Source organism: Trichosurus vulpecula, chromosome 6 (assembly GCF_011100635.1).
Source record: "Trichosurus vulpecula isolate mTriVul1 chromosome 6, mTriVul1.pri, whole genome shotgun sequence".
Classification (NCBI taxonomy): Eukaryota; Metazoa; Chordata; class Mammalia; order Diprotodontia; family Phalangeridae; genus Trichosurus; species Trichosurus vulpecula.
The window spans coordinates 265,221,437-265,246,294 of record NC_050578.1 but is presented as its reverse complement, the minus strand read 5'-3'; the positions used below and the strand labels follow the sequence as shown (position 1 = coordinate 265,246,294).

At 36.3% G+C, this 24,858-nt stretch overlaps 1 protein-coding gene and 1 pseudogene across 1 annotated transcript; both read left to right on the top strand.

The window, feature by feature from the left end:
• Nucleotides 1-9,749: 9,749 nt before the first annotated feature.
• On the top strand, nucleotides 9,750-10,739 carry LOC118855106 (olfactory receptor 14I1-like). Its single transcript, XM_036765223.1, has one exon. The coding sequence runs from the start codon at nucleotides 9,750-9,752 to the stop codon at nucleotides 10,737-10,739; it is 990 nt and encodes a 329-aa protein (XP_036621118.1).
• A 12,380-nt stretch (nucleotides 10,740-23,119) lies between these two features.
• LOC118853162 lies at nucleotides 23,120-23,969 on the top strand (annotated as a pseudogene).
• Nucleotides 23,970-24,858: the final 889 nt, after the last annotated feature.

Below are 24,858 nucleotides of genomic sequence, written 5' to 3'. Positions count from 1 at the left end.
GAATTCAGGTACTCCTGACTCCGGGGCCAGTGCTTTACTCACTGTGCCACCTAGCTGCCCCCTCTGTTGGATCCTGATAGAGAATTTTATATTTCTGAATTTATTCTATTTTTATTGTGTTCTCTGTCATCCTAGCATATAACCATGCAAAATATATTAAAATTATCCTTTTAATTTCTTCTGATTTTTCTGTGATTTTACCTGGTTCATTTACCATTTTATTAACTTGATTTTCTACTCTCTTCTTTTAAATTAAATTAACTAAAGGTTTATCAATTTTATTAGCTTTTTCGAAGGACCAGCTATTAATCTTATTGGTTATGTCTATGAGGTTTTTGTTTCTAATTTATCCATTTTTCTTTTAATTTTCAATATTGTCCCTTTTGTGATTATTTTAGGTTTGTTTATTTATTTTCTAATTTTTAATACATATTCAGGTAATTAACCTCTCTTTTTGTTAATGAAAGCATATTATTTCCCCTCAAGAACTGCTTTAACTCCATCCCAGAAATTTGGGTATGTTCCACCATTATAATTTTCTTTTACATAGTTACCAATCATTGCTATAATTTGTTCTTTGATCCGCTCACGATCTTGTTATGTCTCCATTTGGATATGTATTTTTGCTTATTGTCCCTGAAACTATTTCTATTCTTATTGCTTTGTGATCGCTAAAGCATGTGTTAGCTACTTCTGTCTTTCTACATCTGTTTTCAATATCTCTGTGGCCTTGCACAAGATCATTTTTTTTGGGTGGTGGTGGTGGTGGTGAAAGTTCCATGTGATACAGAGAAATTTATATTCTTTTGAAAATATATTTATTTACTGTCCCATTTAGAAGACACCATAAATCTATTAACTCTAGTTTCTTCACCAATTTGTTCAGTTCCATATTTTCCCTTTTGCTTATCTTTCTGTTAGACTTATCCAAAGCAGATAGAGGGATATTGAAGTCTCCTGTCACTATTGTGTTACTGTCTATGTCATCTTGAAGCTTAGATAATGTTTCTTTTATGAATTTGCATGCTAAGACATTTGGAATATTCAAAGTTATTATTCATATTAGTTTATTTTATTTTCTTCCTTTCAACATAATATATGCTTCTTGTTTATTCCTTTTTACTCTTTTAATGTTTGTTTTCACCTTGCCTGAAAACATGATGGTAACTTTGGCTTTTTTGTATGCACTTGATGTGTAGCAATTTTTTCTCCATCCTCTGTTTCATTTTTATTTATATCTTTGTTTTTAAAATTGGTTTCTTGTAAACAATAGATTGTAGGGCTTTGTTTTATTATCTGTCCTGTCACTCTTTCTGTCTTAGTGGATTGTTTAATCCATTCACAATGAAAGTTTTGATTTAGGTTTATATTTTCCTCCATTTGTCTCCAAAATTGGGCTTCTTTCAACTTATTCTTTTCCTCCTCTTCTACTGTAAACACAGTATTAGATTCCTTCAGTTACTTCACCTTAATCTTCTTGTTAAGGTAGTTCTACCCTCACTGGTTCTCTTCTCACCCCCACCTACCTTTTCTCACTTTCTATCCTTTTATTTTTAGGGTTTTCCTTATTAGGTCTATTCTGCTTTCACCTGCTTATCTATTTCTTTTCCCTTTTTTTCTCTCTCTCAGTCAGATAGATTCCACCTTCCTCCCATCCCCTTCAGCTAGTCTTATTCATTATTTTTTTATTTCATTTTTGCAGCTCTTTCCAAAATTCATTTTTTCACTTCTTCCATTATCCATCTTCTCTTTTTGTTTACTGTAAATCTGTCTATTATTTTTGGTTCCTTTAATCATATGGTTTCTCTCTTTTCTCTGTATTTGTCATATAATACAAGCTTCCAAGGTCTCCATTCTAGTATCTGCCCTCTATAATTTCTGCCACTGCCTCGTTGGGCTCATGCCATGGATTCCCCCTCCCATTGTGCCTCACTCTCAGAACAATGCCTATTATTGAAGGGCTCAGAGTGGACATTGTCCCATAGAAAGGTAGCTCCCCCTGACAATGATCTATATCCTTCCTTACTGACTTTTTTTTCTCTCCTACATTCTCCTGGAAATCTGTTCCCTGTGTCTATGCTCTTCCACTCCTCCCAGTGCCAGTTGAACCCAAGGGTTCCAAACTCCCCATACTCTCTACCCGAACAAGCCTTCTGTGTGCTCTTGTTGCTGGTGTTGGTATTTCACTCTCACAGCAGCTGCTAGTTGTATTGCTGTTACAGACTTTTTGCTGTTTTTTTATTTTGGAGTGATTTTCAGCACTAAGGCAATTAAGTACCGTTGAGTTTTGCCTTTGTTTCAATCAAGTATCTTTGAATCGGGAGTCTTTGATGACCTGCTTAAGTTGTGGGAAGGCTTAGGTCACATGGATTTGAGTCACATGGTTGTGATGCCTTCTGACCCTGAAAAAGTATGTATATACTCTGAGGTTAACATTTTGTTTGGGGCTCACTCACTGGAAGAGTGTCCTGTGATTTGACCAGAGGAGACTCTGGGTAGTTGTTGCAGTCCCCCAGCTTTGAAAAACCTAGATGTTGGTGTTTTTCTCTTTGGTAACTATGTATATAATGTCTTGGACAGACCGCTAGAAACCTGTCTGCTGATTCATGTTATTTTGCTCTGTTTATATAATATTTGCTTGTAATTTCTGTTCTTGTTTTCTCTGAAGTTCAGGGTAGTGACATTTTGCCATGAACTAAGTGAATGATATAAGTATGTTTAATTAAAGTGAGATTGTAAACTCCTTAAAGTTGCTTTCTCTAGAAAAGCGGATCAAAGAACCTGTACTAGCAGCCCTCTTGTGTGCTGGTGTTATTGTTCTTACACAGCCACAGGAGTGGCAAGTAGCATTGTTGTTACATGTGTCAGGACAGTCTGTGCCCTTGAGGGATCTGTCTTGACATTTTATAAGTATATCTGTTCTTTTTCTTTCATAGCAAAATTTCTATAATCAGGGTAGGTGAACAGTTGCAGTTTTGTACGTACAATACTCAATCTGTTAATTAATAGATTGATGCTGGAACATCACTGAGTTACTATAATAAGATGCAAGTATGACAAATCTTATAATTTTAATCTGTATTTGTGATCAAACTATAATATAGGTATGCTATCTTCCTAAAGGCAGAATTAGACAAAGTAACAAGGCAAAGATGCAATGTAAAAGTTTTCTAATTAAATGGAGTAGCAAATTTTGAGAAATCATTAGGATTAGACTGTTTTCGTTAAGAACTATAAATCACACTGACTCCATCTTCCGACTTAATTCTGGAGCTAGGTCAGTTGTCTTTCCTTACAATTTTCTATCTTGTAAGAAAAGTTTGTTTAATTGTGAGAATTGTAAGAAAAAATTATTGCATTGTTTGAGCCTTGCCCTGAGTGTCTGGGAAGCTGGGCTTTTTGCTCAGAGACCTTTAACTAAGGAACTTGGTTAAGCTGACCAGAAACCATAATCTTTCAGATTTTTCTCACAATTATATATGTCAAACAACCCATATGTCTTACCTGAAAACTGGCCCATCCTGGTTAACCAATTGTTTTTATGTTCCTTTGATTGAAAATAGTCACTTGTGGGGAGTGGAACACCTCTTTTTCTGATTTCAGAGAATTGCACCTGTTCACACTCCTCCTCCCAACTTAGAAAAGTCTCTAATCTTTCCTGCAATTAGAATGAGACTACTTAATGTTGTGTCCAGGTTAATTTTTCTTTTAATTAATTTATCATGCATGATTAATTGTTTTTAATGTATAAAAATCTATCTCCCCCTGTATTTGGGGTTCAGCCCTAAGCTAAGGAGATCTGGTCCTAATTAGGCAACTGGCATGTATTGCTTAATAAATCAAAATGCTCAAACCTTTGTTTTCTTAGTAATTTCATCTTTCATCCACATAAGATATGGTGCTGAACACATTTAATAGATATTCCCAAGTTTTGTGAATGCATTTTGGTATTTTTTTCATTTTTGAGAGGTTTAACTTTGACCAGTTCTTTCACATCCATTAACCAATCTACCAATCATTGGATATTTATTAAATACCTGGTAAGTGCCATGATCTATGCTAAGACAGTTGCCATATGTAACTTTGTGCACAGGTGACCATCTGTTCAGCCTGGACTTGTACTTTGTGAACTCAGCATCAAGTCGGTACCAGCCCCAACTCCCTCAAACCGAGAAGAGGTAATGGTAATAAGTACTCAGGAAAGGTCACTGGTCATAAATCCAGCCTCAAGAATGTCTGGGACTTAGTAATAGGCAACTCTTTGCAGAAGAAAAGGAACTTCATTGTTGGAGCATTACGTTAATGTGATCAAAAGAGTTTTAATCCAAGACTTGTTTTTCCTCATTTGTTGGTTTATGATGTGATAGTTTTTAAAATAATTATTTATTGTTTACTTATTTGCTGTTCAAATGATTATATAAATTTAAGTAAAAGAATAATTTTATTGGTTTTCTTTTCTAGCTATTAATATTTATTTCCTGATAATTACTAAAATAATTTTATCATACAGAGGAAGGCATATTTAAAAAAGAATTATCCTTTCTCTGTGAGAAATACAGTGTGCCACTATCTGATCTCATCTCATTTATAAAATGTTACTTTGTGATTTTTCAAGTAGATCTAGCATTTTGTTGTTGAAAGCACAGTTAACAAAAACAAATTTAGTTGATCTTCATTTTTGGATAAAAATGAAGATTGCACGAAAGTCCCTCACAGACTCTCAGAGACCCAAATGACTAGGAACTGATGGACACTCTTTTAACAAGACTAAAGGGAAAACTCAATTTCCTTGTAATCTGTGAAAGGCACCACTCCCCATCTAATTATTCTCAGGAGAAGGGCCGTAGAACTCTTACCAGTTGTGGAGATGGTGAACCTTTTGGTTATTCTGAATGCTAAAGGGACTGGCTTTCCAAAGATCTTTTAATAAATGTATTCCTCCAGTCAGTCACATAAGAAATACTGGGAAGAAAGGAGAAATTCCACACCTAATCCACATTTTGGTTGTTTTTTATTTCCCTCCTCCACCATCCCATGGACAGCCCAGGCTGCTCACTTGTTAAAAGTGTGAAACCAAGATCATGGTTTTATCACTTATAAGACATCGGTTCCTTAAGAGGCAGCACATATGGACATATGCCATCTATCACTTGGATAACAGATCATGTGCTGGATATCATTTAAGATAACGAAAACAAAAAAAAAATCTGTCTCCAGTAGTGATTTCCTGTGTGATCCTAGGTAAGTCACAAATTATCCTTTCTAAAACAAGGAAAATAATACCTGTGGAATGCATCTGGAAGTGTTAAGGCGAAGCTTTAAAGAGATGTTTTATGAACCTCATGATCAAGATAAATGCCTGCTATTGTAGTAGTAGTAGTAGTTGCAGTAGTAGTAGCAGCAGCAGCCAGAGTAGTAATAGTAGTACTAATACTAGTAGAGTAACAGTAGTAACAGCATTAATAGTACTATCTTTTTGTTCTACAAATACAGATGCACTTTCTAATTCTAATTAATGGCAGGTGTTTAATGTGTGCTGTCAGCCACAGAGAGAATTTGGTCAAAAAGCTAAATATTGCAAAGCAAATAGAATGTGGCTCAGTTGCCTAATTACCAGGATTCTGTGCTAACAGAGAACTGGGGGAGGATTAAGGAGGCCTGGACTTTAGCTTGAAACCTGTCATTTCTCTGTGTCCATGTCCCCTTGTGTCAAAGGGTAATAATCAGATCTGTTTTCTATATGTCACAGGGCTTTTGTAATAGTCCAATGATATGAATTCCCCAGAAGGAGTCTTCTTTGAAAGATCGAGTGTTTTACAAAAATGCGAACCTTATGCTTTGTATGTATGTACCTCCATAGATCCCAACATTTACATTGTGAAACCAAGAATGGAGATTTGAAACATAAGGAATTATGTCCTGCAAACCCAATAACTCAACTTGAGTCAGGTGAATGATGCAAGAGCTACACAAGGTAATAAGTCTTTGGGCTGTATTAAGAGGCAAAGCTTCAGGAATAAGGAAGAGAGAGGTAAGTCCTTCTGTCCTCTGCTCTGTTCAGACCAGATTTGGGATATTCAGTTTAATTTTGGGTGCTACAGTATGTGAAGGTCATTGATAAGCTGGCAAGGGTTAAGAAAAGGGTGATCAGTATGTAAAGTTTATTCCATATGAAATGAATAAAAGAAGTGGGATTGTAGAGAAAAGAGGACACTAAGGGAAAATGATGATGGTGTTAAGGGATAATGATAATGTTTGGACATTTGAAGGCTTGACAAGTGAAAGGATTGGTCTCGTAATGTTTTGCTCCAGAGGAAGAACCAAGGAAAAGTTGTGAGTGTTTCAAAGAGGATGATTTAGATTTGGTGAAAAATGCAACAAGAGCAATACCAGCAGCAGCAGCAGCAGACATAACGAAAACAGCAACAAAACTTCCTAACAATCTGAGCTGTCATAAAAATGGAACGAGCTGCAATTACAACTAGATGGTACCCTGTCACTGCAGTTCTTCATGCAAAGACTGGATGGCCACTTGTCAGGGGTGTGCAGGATAGATTAGATGGCTGCTCCATTTTCCTTCAACTTTAAATGATGGTCTTGGTTCAGCAAGTGAGTGAGTGTGTGTGTGTACTTGCATGCATGCGTGTATGTATATGTGCATTTGTGTGTGTGTGTGTGTGTGTGTGTGTATGTTTGTGAGTGCATGCACATGAGCACATTTATGCACATGTGTGTGCACGACGAGGGAGAGGGAAACTTAGAGAAACCAGGCAGGCAGCAGAGAAGAGTATATTTCATCTTTATCAGAATTAATTGAATGATTCCATTATTTTGGACAATGGTGAAGTGGCAGTTAGTAATTGACTTCATGGAAATTATGTTTGTTTAGTGAGACTGAGTTTGGTGGTTTTATGACCTTAAATGCAGGTGCCTGAGGTGATTGGGAAATTAATTACTTCAGGATTTTCTGCATATGAGTTTGTGTGGAAAATTCTGCGAGAATTCTGACATCTAATGATGAGTTGTCATGTAAGGAGTTGAACATGTGTGTTGGAAGGTGTCACAAAAGTGCAGCAATTGGAAGAGTGTGATAGAACAGTCAGTTAGGAGAGGTAACCTACGCTAATTCCCCTCTATCTGTATGTGTGTATGTCTGTGTATGTGACAAAAAAGATCATAGACATCATATTTTAAGAAATCTTCAAAGAAAGCTGCCCAGATCTCTTAGAATCAGAGAACAAAGAGGAAATAGAATTCATCAGTCACTTTATGATAGAAACCACAAAATGAAAACTCCAAGGAATGTTATAGACAAAATCTAGAACTTCCATGTCAAAGGAAAAATACCACAAGTAATCAGAAAGAAAGACTTGAAGTATTAAGGAGCCATAGTTAGGTTCACACATGACTTAATAGGCACCACTATAAAGGAATGGAACCACCATTGGAAAATAATATTCTATAAGCAAAGAAATCCATGCTTATAGTCAGGAATGACTTTCTCATAAAAAAACTGAGTATAATACTTCAGGGAATGATGTGTATTTAGTGAAACTGAAGACTTCAAAGCATTTCTGATTGGGGCAGAGGAACAGAGCTATATTGAAACTTTGGAGTTCAAGTTCCAGTTAAGAGAAATATAAACAGGTAAACATGAATAAACAATGATAAAGGGATAAAACCAGATAAAATTTGTACATTCTTATGTGGGGAGATGATACACATTTCCCTTTTGCACCCTATCATTATTAAAGGGCATAGGGTGAGTCTAATTAGACAAGGTCTAGAAGTAATTCTGTTATGTCTTGATGAACTTAAGACAAGAATGGAAAAAAAGGAGAGAAAGAGGAATGTACTGGGTAGAAGAGGAAAGAAGATTGGGGGAAATTATCTCTGAACATTAAAAAGTACAAGTAGGCATCTGTACAAATGGAGGAGAGGCTGAGGGGAGTGACTGATTAGGAACATCATTCTCATCTGAACCGCTCAATAAGGGAAGAAAACACACAGAGTCATGTACAGGAATATATTTCACTTAATAGGGAAAGAAGAGGGAAAGGAGAGAAAGAAGAAGGGCAAATTAAGAGAAAGGTTAGATTAAAGACAAGATTTTTTGTTGTGTCATTTCAATCACATCAAACTCTTCGTAACCCCATTTGGAGTTCTCTTGGCAAAGATATTGGAGTGGTTTTCCATTACTTTCTCTAGCTCATTTTACAGATGATGAAACTGAGGCAAAAATGGTTAAGTGATTTGCCCAGGGTCATATAGCTAGTAAGTGTCTGAGGCTGCATTTGAACTCAGGAAGATTCCAGGCCTGGAGCTCTATCCACTGCACCTGGTTGCCCTAAGGGAAGGATTGCTCTAAGCAAAACAAACTCTAAGGATGTAAAAAAATACTTGTAGTTCTTTTATAAGTAACAGATAATGGAAATCTGAGGAGGTGCTCATAGATTGGCAAACAGTTGAGCATATTCAAAAGTCATGGAAAACTAATATGCTGTAACAAATGATGAAAGGGATGGTTATAGAGAAACCTGGGAAGGCTTCTATGAACTGATGCAAAGTGAAGTGAATAGAATCAGTAGAAAAAATGATACAGTAACAAAAATATGGTGAAGACAAACAACTTTGAAAGATTTAGGAATTCTGAGTAAAATGGTCAACTACAACTAGAGAAGACTTGTACTGAAGCATGCTACCAACCTTCTGATGAACAGGCGAAGGACACTGCTTACATAACGAAGCATTTTCTGGACATGACCAAGGTGGAATTTTTTCCCTGAATGGTACATGTTTACAATAGTGGTTTGGTTTTCTCTTTTGCTCTGCTTTAGGCTGGGGGATGAAGGTGAGTGAGAGAAAGATTTTTGCCTACAAAAATATATTGAGAAAGGGAAGGAATTGGCATCATTTATAAATTAGAGGCCTTGAAATCTAGGGAAAACTATCTAGCATTACAGAATTAGACACAAAAGGAAATTATTCAAATATCATATCAACACTATTTTTTGGGGAATCATACCATGATCTTGGTTGCTATTCACATATCACTTGGAAAGTAATTGATAGTCAAAAATGCATCACTTTCCCTTGCTTGAACAGGCCAGCCATTCATATTTTCCTTCTTTGAGTTTGTCTTTCTTGTCAGCTAGGACTTTCCTGCTGTCATCTGCTCACCCATGCCTTGTAATAATAATAATAATAATAATATTATTAATAATAATAATAATAACAAGCATTTACATAGTGGTTACTCAGGCACTGTGATAAGCTATTTACAGATATTATTATCATCTCATTTCATCCTTGTAGGGAAGTAGGTGCTATTATTCACCCTATTTTGCCTATGTGGAAACATATAGAGGTTGCCACTTGCCCAGGGTCACGTACCTGGAAAATGGCTGAGGCTGGATTTGAATATGCATTTTTCTGACTCTGGAACCAGTGATCTATCCATTGTACTACCTAGCAATAGAGCAAGTGCTCTCATACTATGAAGAATCTACAGTGTCTCCAGATGGTAACTGAGTAATGGCTTACCTCTAGAACCAGAATCTGCCCCCTCAGCATCATCACTTCTTCTCTTAGCTGTAACCCAGATGACACCTTATTTTTGTATTTGAAACTTTTTAATGGAACAGATTTATTTTCATGGCTCCCCTAGGCATTTTAGCTTTCTTTATTGGCTCTGTTTCATCTACTTATGTTAAATTTTCATTTTTGATAATTTACAGGCCACCAAAGATATGACCAACTTCACCATTGTCACAGAATTTCTCCTAATGGAATTTGCCAACATTCGAGAGCTGCAGGTCTTACATGCAATGTTTTTTCTCCTGATTTATTTAGCAACAGTAATGGGGAATTTTCTCACCATCACTGCAATAGTCACAGACCAACACCTCCATGCTCCAATGTACTTTTTTCTAAGCAATTTATTCCTGTTGGATATCTGTTACATCTCAGTCACTCTTCCCAAATTCATCATTAATACCTTTATGGGCATTCAATCCATTTCCCTCCTTGGATGTACTTCTCAGATCTTCTTCTTTCTCTTCTTTGGATCAACAGAATTTGCCTTCCTCATGACCATGTCCTATGACCGCTTTGTGGCCATCTGCCACCCTCTGCATTATGGGGCCATCATGAAACCAGCCCGGTGCCTTGGGGCAGCAGTTGGCTCATGGTTCACTGGCGTTATCTATTCTACTCTACACACAGGAAACATGTTCTGCTCACCCTTTTCAGGATCCAATGTGATCCATCAGTTTTTCTGTGATATAGCACAGGTATTGCAGGTTGCAACATCGGATGTTTACAATACTGAATATCTTCTCCTTGCCATAAGTTCATGTTTTTTACTATTGTGTTTTGTCTTTTTAATTATATCATATGTTCGCATCTTCTCCAGTGTACTCCGGATCCCCTCTGTGGAAGGACGCTACAAAGCCTTATCTACCTGTTCCCCTCACTTGATTGTCCTTCTTTTATTTCTCCTTTCTTCAATCATCGCAGTCCTGGGGCCAACATCTGATAAAACATCAGTTCAGAACCTCCTTATTGCAATGGCCTACACAGTGCTGCCCCCATTCATGAACCCCATCATTTATAGCCTGAGAAACCAGAAGATCAAAGTTGTGCTGATTAGGATAATTAAGATGGCATTATTTACCAGGAAAAATGTGTCTAATCCTAAGAAAATTAAGAAGACAAGGAATGTGTGGCTGGGATATTGAATATACAGGATGGCACAACAACTAGATCAAAAAATGAACCTGTTGGTCATTTTCTCTCTTTGATCCACAAAATGATTACAAGTATATCCCAAACAATGAAAGCTAGAACAATTGTTGCATGTAAGTGAATGAATGAACCATTTAAAAAATCCATAATATACAGTAGGTGATGCTGCCTATAAATTGACTAATAATTCAAACATGAACCCAATTTGCCTTAATGCTATAAGCAGAGACCTGGGAAATTTACTGGAAACAATGGATTCCCATAATATGGGGAATGAATGAACAAAATGGCATATTATATGATGCAATATTATTGGACTCTAGAAAATGAGAGAATAAGAGAAACCTGGGATAACTTGCTTCAGTTGATGCACAGTGAAATGAACAGAACTCGGAAAATCATTTTTCAATGACTATTGCATTGCAAAAGAAAGTAATGTGAAAGACAACTGTTTGATGCAATTATCAAACATGACTCCAAATGACTGAGGATGAAGCTTGCTAACCATCTTTTGATAGAGATGTGATGGACTCTAAAGATATGGTATTAGTCCTGCATTTCCAGGTACACACAATGTATGGATATGATTTTCTTGACACTAACACACATATATGTATGCATGTATATATATATGTGTATATTTATATACATGTGTACATCTGTACATATTTGTTTCAAGGGGAATGGTATTATTTATGTTTTGGGGAGAAGGGAAGGTTATAAAATAAATATTGAAAGTGATGTTTAAAAAAAGAAAAAAAATTGTCAATAGATCTTTAAAATCATAGAGAAAGAAGAGAGCAAAAAAAAAGTTCAAAATATGAATGACCAAGAAGGGTAGTGTTGGAACTATGATCTTAAAGTTAATATATGTACTTATAAAGAACAAGTTGTATGTACATGTTCTTTTTATAAGTGTGTGCTCATGTTTGTTGATATCTGGTAAGATAATAATATAACTTAAAAATAAAAAAATGTACAAAGATGCATACTTCTTTTCTTGTTTTTATGAAAAGTGAAATGCCCATTGTGGCTAGTGTCATTTTGTGCAGATAATAATTTGGCCTCTGAAACTTGGTCCTACATGAGTGATGGGAGGAGAAAATGAAAAGTCCATCTTCTTAAACCTTTTTCAAATTCTCACTAAATATCTTACCAAGATAATATTGAGTTTAGCCACCCTATATAAGCATGGGTGCAGTTCCTGGGTCAGCCACTTAGAAACTAAAGTACTTTCTTTGATCACCAGTAGTTTTTAATTTAAAAAAACACAAAAGGCACCTAAATATTGTAGCCAAAACAGTAACAAAAATGTTGTCCTCATGCACAAGGGAACACATGCTATTCCAGGTCAAGTGTTCCAGCCACTTTGCCACCTAGCTGCCCTCTCCCCCAAATGATAAGTAGTATTTAAAACCAAGAGCAAATATTATCTAGAATTGGGATAAACTAGAATGGGGTGGAGTAAGGATGTCCATTATCACCATTGTTCAATATTGAATTAGAAATGCCAGCTATAGCAATAATACCAGAAAAAGAAATTGAAGGAATAAAAATAAGCAGCAAGATAACCGAAGTTTTACTTTTTGTAGATGATATGATTGTATACTTGAAGAATCAGTAACAACAACAAAACCTAGTTTAGATGTGGGGAACCTGGGACCTCAAGGCCACATGTGGCCCTCTAGGTCTTCAAGGGAGGCCTTTCAACTGAATCAAATTTTTCATAGAACAAATCCCCTTAATAAAATCGTTTGTTCCGTAAAACTTTGATTCAGTCAAAAGGCCTCACCCGAGGATCTAGAAGGCCCCATGTCTTCTCAAGGCCACAGGTTCCTCACCAGTGACCCATTTGAAACAATGAAGAAATATGGCAAAATTGTAGGAAATAAAATTGTTGTTGTTCTGTTGTGTATGACTTTTTGGGAATACATTTGAGCTTTTCTTGGGAGAGATACTGCAATGGTTTGGCATTTCTTTCTCCAGTTAATTTTACAGATGAGGAAACTGAGGCAAAAGGTTAAGTGACTTGCCCAGAGTCACACAACTAATAATTACTTGAGACCAGATTTGAACTCAGGAAGATACTTCTCCTTGACTCCAGACCCATAACTCTATCTACTGTACCACCTAGCAGTCCTATAGAGCAGTTTCCTTTAATAATTTCTTCTAATACTGTATCTAGATTCTTTTTTTATCATAACTTTCAGGTAGTCTGATAATTCTTATATTATCTCTCCTTGATGTGTTCTCCAAATCAGTTGTTTTTCTAATTAGATGTTTCAGCTTCTCGTTTATTTTTTTCTAATTTTATTATATCTTGGTGTCTTATAACGTCATTCAATTCTATTTGCCCAATTCTAGTTTTCAAGGAGTTATTTCCTTCTTTAACATTTTGTTTGTCTTTTTCTAATTGGTTAACTTTCTTTGCATAATTTTCTGGGATTGTTTTTTCCTAATTTTTCCACATTTTCTCTTACTTGATTTTTGAATTCCTTTTTTTAGTACTTCTAGCATTTCTTTTTGGGCTGGTGACCATTTGACTTTACTCTTTGGGGTAGGAGTTGCTTTTTTTTAACCTCACTGTCTTCCTCTGTGTATGAACCCAGATCTTCTTTAACATCAAAGTAGCTACCGATGGTTGGGTTCTTTCTCTTCTGCTCACTCATTTTTATTTCTAATTTGTCTTATTTCATTTTTAGTAGCTTAATGTTATCAAACTTTACCCCTGAGTTGCCATATCTCCATATCTATCTATCTATCTATCTATCTATCTATCTATCTATCTATCTATCTATGAAGGTCTATTCCTTCCTATTTCCTATTGATTTTCTCCTGAAGTCTATCATATCTAACTTTTTAAAGATTATATTCATCTCATCCACTTTTTCTTTTCTTTTCTTTATTTTTTCTTCTTCTCTTTGCTTTTATTTTTTTCCTCAACTCAATAAACTCCAGTGGCTCCCTATTGCCTCTAGGATCAAATACAAAATGCTCTGTTTGACATTAAACGTCCTTCATAACCTACCCCCCTCCACTTTTGCAGTATACTTTAGTCCCCAACAATACTCTTCAATCCAGTAATACCAGCCTCTTGTCTGTTTCCCAAACAAAACTCTCCATCTACTGAGTCTAGGCATTTTCTTTGGCTGTCTCTTTTCTGCTGTGGTATAATTGAAGTGCGTATTTTTACCTTATATTCAGGACATGGTTTTTAACCTACTAGGATAATTCACTGGTGGGCTGGACCCTGTTCAGGACTGGGACACCTCTCAGATTTGTCCACTAGATATCTGGTAGCTCTGACAAACATTAGACACTGACAAAGTCAGAGCCTTGTATATTGTTTTTTGCTACTTGTCCACTTAAGTGATGGAAAGAACAAATATAAAGAGGCAAAGACACAAAGGAATATGTGTTCACAGTCTTGGGTCAGTCCATGTGGGGACGGTAGAGTTTGAAGTCTCTTTGAATCCAAAGGCTCACAGCATTTCTTCCTTTACTCACAAGGAGGAAAGAGAGCTCAAGTTTCTCCTTTGGAACCTTTTTTATAGTCTCTCATTTCTAAGGAATTCTCAACAGCCAACAAAAAACCTTTTCTCTGCTATGTACTTAGTAGACCAGAAACAGACACAAGCTGTCTATTGCAATAACTGAATTGGGGGTAGTTCAGTTTCATTACACACCATCAAACATTTTGAGAAGCCAGTACAACAAACGCCTCTCCACTGCCCTGCATGTCTGAGAGTAAAGAGCTTCCAAATATCCTTTTAAGACTAGATTTCATTTTAGGCAGTTTCTATGTTATCATCAAGACATGTTTAAAGCATATTAAGCAGATGTTCACAATTTATGTGCCTCGAAATGGAATTTCCCTTAGTCTTTCAGTGTTGACATGAGTCTGGCTTGTATAATAGTGTTTTTACAAAAGTGCTCTAGATTTGGATTCTGAGAAACAGGAGAAACAAAACCATGCTTTTTCCATTTTCTAATTGTATGGTTTATTTCACGCAGAACAAGTATGAAATAAGAGCCTAAGAGGATGACATGTGGGATATATTCCTTATGATCTCCCCCTAAAATTTGTGTTGGAATATATTTGTGTGCATATAATATCTGTGCATTTGTACAAGAGACACAATATAATTCCATTTTTCTTTTTGACATTTGCAATAAAATTAATTGAAAATGCTTGAGTGTAAAATTAGAGAAATTACATGAAACTGATTTTTTAATAGAACTAATCAACATAAGCATGTCAAATAATAAAATTTCCTAGATACTAATGATGTCTAATAAAGAGAATATATAAATACTATAACTTCTTATTATTCAATAAAACAGTTTGATGATGTGCACCTTTAGGGGAATTAAGGCACCCTGACCACTTTTTTTGAGACACCTCAGTTGGAACTTTATGGCAGCAGACACAGGAAACAGCAAATTGGCATAGTGTATAGACAAGTGGGCCTTAAGACAGGAAGACTTAGTAGCTGAGCAACCATGGGAAAGTCATTTAACTTTTGTTTGCCTCAGTTTCCTCAGTGGTAAAATGGAGATAATAATAGCACCTACTTTCCAAAATTGTCTCTCTCTCTTTCTTTCTCTCTTTCTCTCTCTCTCTCCCCACCCCCAATCTCTCCTCTCTTTAGGTTCCTCCCATTGGTTCTAATTCTTCTTTACAACATGACTAATGTGAAAATATGTTTAATATGAATGTATATGTAGAGCCCATATCAGATTGTACACTGTTTTGGCGAGGGAGGAGGAGGGAAAGGGAGAAAATTTTAGTACTCAAAATCTTGTGGAACTGAATAATGAAAACTAAAAATAAACAAATAAATAAGTAAAAAAAATAATGAGGAAGATGATTTTGGAAAAGCCTGGAAATACTTACATGATCTTATGCCAGTGAAGCGAGCAAAACCAGGAGAGCATTGTTCATAGTAATAGAAATATTGCAAGATGATCAACTGTGAATGACTTAACTAGTCTCAGTAATACAGTGACCAAGACCATTTCCAAAGGACTCATGATGACAATCCACATCCAGAGAAACAAATAATAGAGTCTGAATGTGGATAAAAGTATACTATTTTCACTTTCTTTATTACTTTTGTGGCATTTTTTGTTTTTTTTTTCTTTTTCTTTCACAGCATGACTAATGCTGAAATATGTTTTACATGATCACACATGTATAACTTATATGAAATTGCTGACTAGAGAGAGGAGACAGAAGAGAGGGAGGAAAAGAACTAGAAACTGAAAATATCTGAAAAATTAGTGTTAAAATTATTTTTGCATGTAATTGGGAAAAATAAAATATTAAAGAAAAAAATTAAAAGCTGAAACCAGCTGTATATTCATGCAGGACCATGTGAATCTTTGGGCCATTATATTGCTGTATAATTTAAAGTCTGATCTAAAAGGCAAGAAACTTGTTTTTACTGGTTGAGGCTGAGATTTAAAATAGGCAACAGGCAAGAGAATGCAGCAACTTTAGAGAAGATCACACCCTAATAACGAATATTCCTTCCATGAAAGAGGAAACATCCGACAGATTTCATTTCTGCCCCTCTCTATCCAGATGGAGGGAGTAGAGTGGAATGAGAACCAACTAGATGTGGTCCATCAAAATACCATTTTTTAGCCCTTCCGTAGTCATTGGATTTCCAATTCCTTGCTGATACAAGTGTCGTTAGAATGACTTAACTGAAATAATAGGATGCATGGTAAGCAGTACTGTGAAAACATTATATGCATTGACAACAATATAAATGCAAAGAAAAGTGTTAAGAACACTTTTATAATACTGAGATTGCTGTTGTTCTGTTGTTTCAGTCATGTATGACTCTATGACCCCATGTGGGGTTTTCTTGGCAGAGATACTGAAGTGGTTTTCCATTTCTTTCTCTAGCTCATTTTTTCAGATGAGAAAATTGAGGCAAACAGGGTTAAGTGACTGGTCCATGTTTACACAGAGAGTAAGTTTATGAAGCCAGCTTTGAACTCAGGAAGAGGAGTCTTCCTGACTCTAGGCCCAGCACTATATCTCCTGTGCCACCTAGCTGTCCTGACACCAAGCCCTCTGGAAAAGAAAGGGCAAGATGATATGCTTGGAAGTATAAATGATGGAAAATTCAAATGTACCAATAAATATTTTAAAAAAGAAAATAGCGAATTGTCTTTATTAATTTATAAAACAAAATTAATGTTACATTGTTATTCAGTCATTTTTCAGTATTACCACATGAAAACTTTTTCTAGATCACTCTTGATTGGAGAAATGCAATTAAAACACAAAACTATAAACTATCATGGCATGTTTATCAGATTAGCTAACATAACAGAAATACAAAATGACAATTAGGATCTATGTTCAAAAGTCTATAAAATGTATACTTTTTGACTCAGCAACCCCACTCCTACGGCTGTTTCACAAAGAGATCACAAGAAAAGGAAAAGGACCAATATATACAAAAATATTTATAGCAGCTCTTTCTCTGGCAGCAAAGAATTGGAATTTGAGAAGATGTTCATCAATTGGGGAATGGCTGAACAAATTGTGGTATATGATTTCAATGGAATACTATTGTGCTATAAAAATTGTTAGGAGGATGATTTCAGAAAAACACGAGGAGACATATAAACTGCTGCAGAGTGAGCTGAGCAAATGAGCAAAAGAGGGGAATTTAAAAAATGGCATTTATTTATTTATTTTTAACATTTAAAAAAACCTGTGTTCTAAATTTTTTCCCTCCCATTATGCCCTCCTCCTGGCCACTGAAAAAGCAAGCAATATGATGTCATCACTTGTGAAATCATGTAGTACATATATCCATATGAGTCATTTCACAAAATGGAAGACAAATAAGAAAGTGAAAAAATATCTACTTCAATTTGCACTCAGAGTTCAATGGTTCTTTCTCTGGATGTTGATAGCACCTTTCATCATGGGTCCTTTGGAACTGTCTTAGAGTGTTTTATGGAGGAGAGTAACTAAACCTTTCACAGTTGATCATCATTACAATACTGTTGTTACTATGTACAATGATCTTTTGGTTCTGCTCATTTTATCTTGTAGTAGTTCATCTATGTCTTCCCATGTTTTTCTGAAATCATTGCCCTCCTCTTTTCTCATAGCAGAATAGTTCTCCATCACAATCACATACCACAATTTGTTCAGCCATTCCTTAATTGATGGGCACACCCCCCACAATTTCCAATTCTTTGCCACCACAAAAAGAATGTCTATAAATATTTTTTGTACATATAAATCCTTTTCCTGTTTCTTTCATCTTTTTGGGATATAGACCAAAAAGGAATGTTAAATAATAAAGTTTTAAAAAGTGAATTATGAATTATGAATAAATGAATTGAACACTTAAAAACAAACTCATTGTGAAATCACATTATCCTGTGAAATTGAATCAATCATACTACTCACATTTCATTATTACTCTCTATCCCTTTGATTGGACCCTCTGACTGGAGGGTAGAGCCATGACCCTCCATTTAATGTTTGATTCCAACACAGTCTCTACCTCATTTCCTGCCAGTTGCACTGATTTTGCACTTCTCCGTCATGCCCTCATGCTAGGTGCTGTTTCCCTTTCATCTTCCTTCCCCCATTTTCTTTCTACTTAACAGAGTGCTTGGCATACAGTAGGCATTCAATAAATGTTTATTGACAATTGAGTAAGCATGTCATAGACTCAGAGACTCCCAATAGCCTATACTTTTATGGCTGATAGTTTAATGAGACTGAAGGGAGAACATTTTTCACCATGTTGTTTATAAAATAGACTATAATCTATGTAATTATTATCAAGGGATGGGTCAGAGAATCCATAGCAACTCAGCATATGATGATGTTTATTTTGAATACTCCAGTGATTTCACAACACCTTCTCCAAAAGGCACTGGACAATATATTTCACCAAGTTCTACGAGAATCACAAAAAATCTCCAGAATGCCTACAGGTTCACAGACTTAGAAGGCAGTACCTTGCCATATTTTTGAGTCTTCCAGTTATAATGGAATTAATTTTTGAGGAAAGAGTCTCCATATTATGCTTTGAATTGTAAATAGGTAGAGAACTGAATGACAATGACAACATACAATGGAAAGTATGCACATTAGAACAAATAATGCAGGTATTTTCATTATGATGATGGTTATGATTGTTTTCCTTTGTGACGGGTCAGTTTGCTCGGGTGCTTAATGTGTGAACTCAAAGTCATGGGGATGATCTCTGTGTAAGTGGTTGTTTTTTTCTGGGGGTTGTCTTGCATCACACTGTGGATAGTGTGGTGGGCTGGAATTAAGGAAGACCTTAATTCAAATTCTTCTTCTGGCACAAAAAAGAGTCTGAGGACTCTTTTTTGGCTTCCCTCTGAGATTATGTCTAATTCTTTCTGTATATTTCATTTGTACCTACTTATTTACTTGCTCTCTCCTCACCGTTGAATTAGAGTTCATTGAGGTCAGGAGCTGTCTTTGCCTATCTTTGTAATCCCAGTGCTTAACACAGTGTCCAGGACATAGTAAGCCCTTAATAAATGCTTTTTGACTTACTGTAACTGGACTATGGGTAAGCCTCAGCCTCACTTGGTGCCCTTTTCATGCTGGTAACATATGCATAGTATTATCTTTGTAGCTCACAGACTCATTTTGAAGCTCATCTGAGATGTTGTATGTAACATACTTTATGAATCTCAAGAGCGCTATGTAAATGAGTCTGATTTATTGTTCTGACCTATGATGATAGGCCCCAGTTCTCCTTTCAATTAATTGTAAATTTGTGTTACTGATCCCAAACAGAGCTGGGCAAGCAGGTCAGTTCCTTGCTGCACTTTGTTTGGAGCTTAATCTTTATGGTGGAGTGCTGCAGAGATAACTGGTAGACATCGGGACTCTGAGTTTCAATTGTAACTTTGCCTCTCAGGGTCCTGCTCCCCTCATCTGTAATTTAAGTTTGTTCCAACAAAGGGTTGGCCTTTTGTATAAATTTAGTTGAGGGAGTGCAGAATTTGGAAGCAGAAGACAGTTATTTATCCTGGGCTTTGGCATTTACAACCTAAGGAACCTAGAGTCAGTCACTGCATGTCTGTTTTTCCTTTGTAAAGAAAGGGCCTGGATAACTGAGCTCTAAGCTTCCTTCCAGCTTTGAGTCTCTGCTCCTCTGATCATATTTGAAAGAGACATTCAGAGAGAGATGGTGGACTTCACTGAGGGTCTCAGCAATTCCCCAACTATTTTCAAAGAAGGTGTGTGACCTTCATTCCCTCTTTCAGGTGGAGGCCACTTTTGAATGGCTTAAAGTAGATGATAGATCTCCTAGCTTTTTCTGAGTGGCAAATGTGCCTTTACATGTGCAGGAAATAAAGCAAATGTTACTAATTTTCACTGAAAATTAAAATGAGGGGATTGTTGAAATGGCCTAAAAGCCTTCAAATTTTTATTTTGTTATATTGGTCTCTGAAAATTCTAGGTCTCTGCCTTCCTTCTCACTTTTGGTTATAGATGGGGAAAGAGAAGCCTGGAGCACAGGAATATGTATTTTGTTCATACATGCATGTAAATGTTAATGTGTATAAGTGTATGTATGCTACAGGCAAATGTATGTAGGTCTGCCTATAGGTCAGGGGGTGATATTTTGCTAGATCAGTGACTTCCATGGCACTGCATTCAATGCTGTTAAAATGTTTGAACTGTGAGGCTAAATGATGGGATATTTGGAAGGGTGGAGAAAGAATTCTAATGTTGACTTGGGAGTTCAGGTTTGGGGCTGAGGTCTAGAAGAGTATCTGTGATGATGTGAAAGGATGATATAGTTTTGTGTGTGTGTGTGTGTGTGTGTGTGTGTGTGTGTGTGTATGTATGTATCTATGTAGGATTCCTAACACTAACCCCAAATGTATGTATGTATGCATGTAGGAATGTATGCATAATTTCTAACCCTAACCCTAACTGTGTGTATGTATATTTTATGTATGTATCATTTCTAACCCTAATCCACAGTGTATGTATGTATGTATGTATGACTCTTTATACATACACACATGTATTTATATGAGCACCATTTTATGTGCATAAATATACACACAATTTATATTTACATATATGTAAAACACACATGTATATACAGACACATACTCATATTTGTATATCTCGGTATCCCTCCATCAATATCTTTATTGCTGTCTGTACCATCTATCTATCTACCTTTCATTTTTTCCTCTATTACCTATCTCTTTACATATATATATATATATATATATATATATATATATATGTATATCTGTATATTTCTCTCTATCTATATCATCTCTATCTCCATCTCTACTTTAGCTCTATCTCTGTCTTGCCCATCTGCATCGGTAGATGTAGTTTTCTCTCCAACAGGTGCTTGTAGAAATAAAATTACCACACCATTCCTAATTCCTTTTCAGAGCCTTTTAGCTCTTGCAGTAGATCATCCTCAGGGTAACCGATCAGGGAAATGGACTCCTTTCTCACAATAAGAAATAATATAGAGAGATTTTAGGAATCTTAAATGTTGGCTCTGGGAAGGGCAGTGTGGATTATATTGTCCAAAGAGCTCATTTTACAGATCTTGGCCTTGATGCTCAGGCGAAGCAAGAAGTGAGGGATGAAGAGGTGATACTAAGGGGCAATGGCAAGGAAAGGGTAAAAATAACTCTAAAAGTTGAATCTCCTGAATTCCCAGTTCTATCTTCTGATCATTGAACCAGATGGAAGGCATGGGCTAGCCTCAAGGTAGGTCTTGTCTAACTGGGGAAAGATTCTCTCACAAGAACAAGGAAGAACCTTATTCATCTTACTTAAAGAAAAAATTCTCATTGAGTGAGGGTAAAGAGGGAACTTACTCAGATGGGAATTCTTCAGCCAGAAGAACAAAAAGGCTTCTACTAGCCATCAATTTGTGGGCACAAAAGGGACATCTGTCATTAATATGGACAGTCTTAGGAAGAACGAGGAAGCACGTATGAGCAGTAAAATGCTGACCAGTTGCTTACTTGAAACCTGAGAATCAGAGCCCTAGAAATGCCTGGCAAGTTAGAAAGAGCCCAGACTACAGGGATGAAGTTAGCAAACAAAAATATGATGAGGTTTTTGGAAGGGATGACATTTCTACTCTGTCAAAACTCTTTTTAGTTTAAGCCCATGATATAAATCTTAAACAATATAAATGATCATTTGAGTAATCAAATGTAATCAAGCAGCTAGGAGCACTATATAGAGTGGTGGAGCTGAAGTCAAGAAGACTGGATTTGGTGAGTTCAAATCCAGCCTCTGATACTTATTGGCTGTGAGACCCTGATCAAGTCCCTTAACCATGTTTGCCCGAATTCCTCATCTGTAAAAACCAGCTAGAGAAGGAAATAGCAAACCTCTCCAGTATCTTTGCCAAGAAAAAATCCCGAATAGTCATGGAAAGTTGGATACAACAGAAAAATATTTGAACAACAACAAAAACAGCAGAGTAATCAACGCTACTGCTTTCATAGCTATTTGTATTTTTTCTTAATGAGGGAAACTGCATTTAGAATCACAATAATTGGTTTCAAATTCTGATTTTACTACTAATGATCTTCATTACTTTGTACAAAATGCTGCATCAGTTTGGGCCTTGCTTTCCCAACCTGGAAACAATACTATCAATAAAATTAGCTTAACTTTATATAATATTTGAATGTTTTCATATCACCTTCCTCAACACAACTGCATGAAATATTAATAAATGTGTTAATTTTTCCCTCACTCTTATCTCTCTCTCTCTCTCTCTGTCTCTGTCTCTTTCTCTCTCTATATCTATAGGTGGATAAATATAGATAGATATAGATAAATATAGATATAAAGATATCTGTATAGATATAGGTATATAGATATTATATATGTATATGATATGCATATACAAACACAGGTGTTTATATATGTGTATAAATGTGTATAGATGTGTGTGTGTGTGTGTGTGTGTGTGTGTACATGTACCAAAATCCATTTCCACTCTGGTAGTGATAGTCCCCTTTATTAATTCTCTAGTGGTACTATTAACTTTCCTTATGTTCATAATGTTTTTCCTGTCCATTTTGCAAAGCTAAGTATTTAAAACTCTGTTAAAGAATTGTTAGGTGCATCTTAGACTCATCTTCTCTACTGCAAGCTCCACCTTCATCTGGTTTTGGCCTTAAAATATAATGTATTTTTGCTTTTGCTAAGGCTTAATGGGACAGAATAGTTTTCAAATTTTCTTTTAAAAAGTATTTTAATTCATTCTTCTTTTCAACAATTTCTGCTACTCATAGTGTGATTCGATTTTAGTTAACTTTCAGATCACCAGCCAGGATGGGCAACTTCTCAATTATCACAGAATTCCTCCTGATGGAGTTTTCCAGCTTGCGGGAGCTGCAGGTTTTACATGCTCTTCTGTTCCTGTTGATTTACCTGGCTGCCCTGATGGGCAATCTTCTCACCATTGCTGCAATTATTACTGACCCACGCCTTCACTGTCCTATGTATTTTTTCCTGAACAACTTATCCCTACTAGATATCTGCACCATCTCAGTCACACTTCCCAAATTCATTGTGAATTCCCTGTCTGGCACTCAGTCACTATCCCTCCTTGGTTGTGCTGCTCAGATTTTCTTCTTTCTCTTCTTTGGAACAACAGAGTTTGCTTTGCTTGTGGCAATGTCCTATGACCGCTTTGTGGCCATCTGCCACCCTCTTCACTATGGCATCATCATGACACCAGCACGTTGTGTCTGGGCAGCAGTTGGCTCATGGCTCAGTGGGCTTATTTATTCATCTCTACACACAGGGAACATGTTCCGCCTGCCCTTTTCTGGATCCAATGTGATCCACCAGTTTTTCTGTGATATCCCTCATGTCTTGAAAGTCTCAGCCTCTGATGTGTTTAATACTGAGTATTTTTTAATTATAGGAAGTTCATGTTTTTTATTATTCTGCTTTGCTTTTTTAATTGCATCATATACTCGCATCTTCTCCAGTGTGCTCAAGATTCCTTCTGTGGAGGGACGTTACAAGGCCATTTCAACGTGCTCCCCTCAGTTGATGATACTCATCTTATTTCTCATTTCTGCAATGATTGCAATCCTCAGGGACACATCAGACACATCCCCTATCCAAAACATTTTAATTGCAATGGCCTATGCAATACTGCCTCCATTTATGAATCCCATCATCTACAGCCTAAGGAACCAAAAGGTCACAGCTGCCATGGGGAAGATGATCAAGAGTTTTTTTTTTCCCCAAGAAAGAAATGTCCATCCTTAATACCATAAAATAGCTGAAGAATATGTATTTGATCTGTCTAATATGTATAATGAAAACATGAGGTAGTCTAAAATGGAGAGAAATGGACCCGAAAACATACCACCCAGTTAAACAGATCCTTAGATGAAATGTTAAATGGGATGGAATGAATGAGTCATTTATTTTCACATAGCAGAAACCCATCCTGCATGTGGTTATTTTTGATAGTGGAGTTATCATGACACCAGCCCATTGCCTTTGAGCAACAGTGCCTTCAGAAGAATGGCTAGAACACTCATTGACCCCCTGAAAAATGGTAGATAAGCTCAATCAAAAGCAGCCATCATGATGGTTGTGTTGTTTCCCCCCCTTAACATGTTACTTGCCTTCTCACTTTCATTCTTTTGTTTCCACCCATCTTTATGATGGTAATGTCCTTCTTCTTCTTTGCCTGCTGAAGATCTATTTATTTTTCAAATACACACACACACTACACACACACACACACACACACACACACATGTACATACACATACCTATACACAGAAATATATACATACATATATGTAAGTGTATGTATGTATGTATGCTGATAGTAATAATCCAAAGCACTTTTATGATGCCCTGAAGGCTATTTATGTGCCAAAGACCTATGGTGCATCTCAACTACTCAGTGCTGATGGAGCCACGTTGATTAGTGATAGGGACATGATCCTAGAGAGATGGGCTGAACACTTCCATAAGGTTCTCAACAGACAATCATCGATCAGTGCTGAGGCCATTGACCATTTACCTCAGGTTGAAGTCGA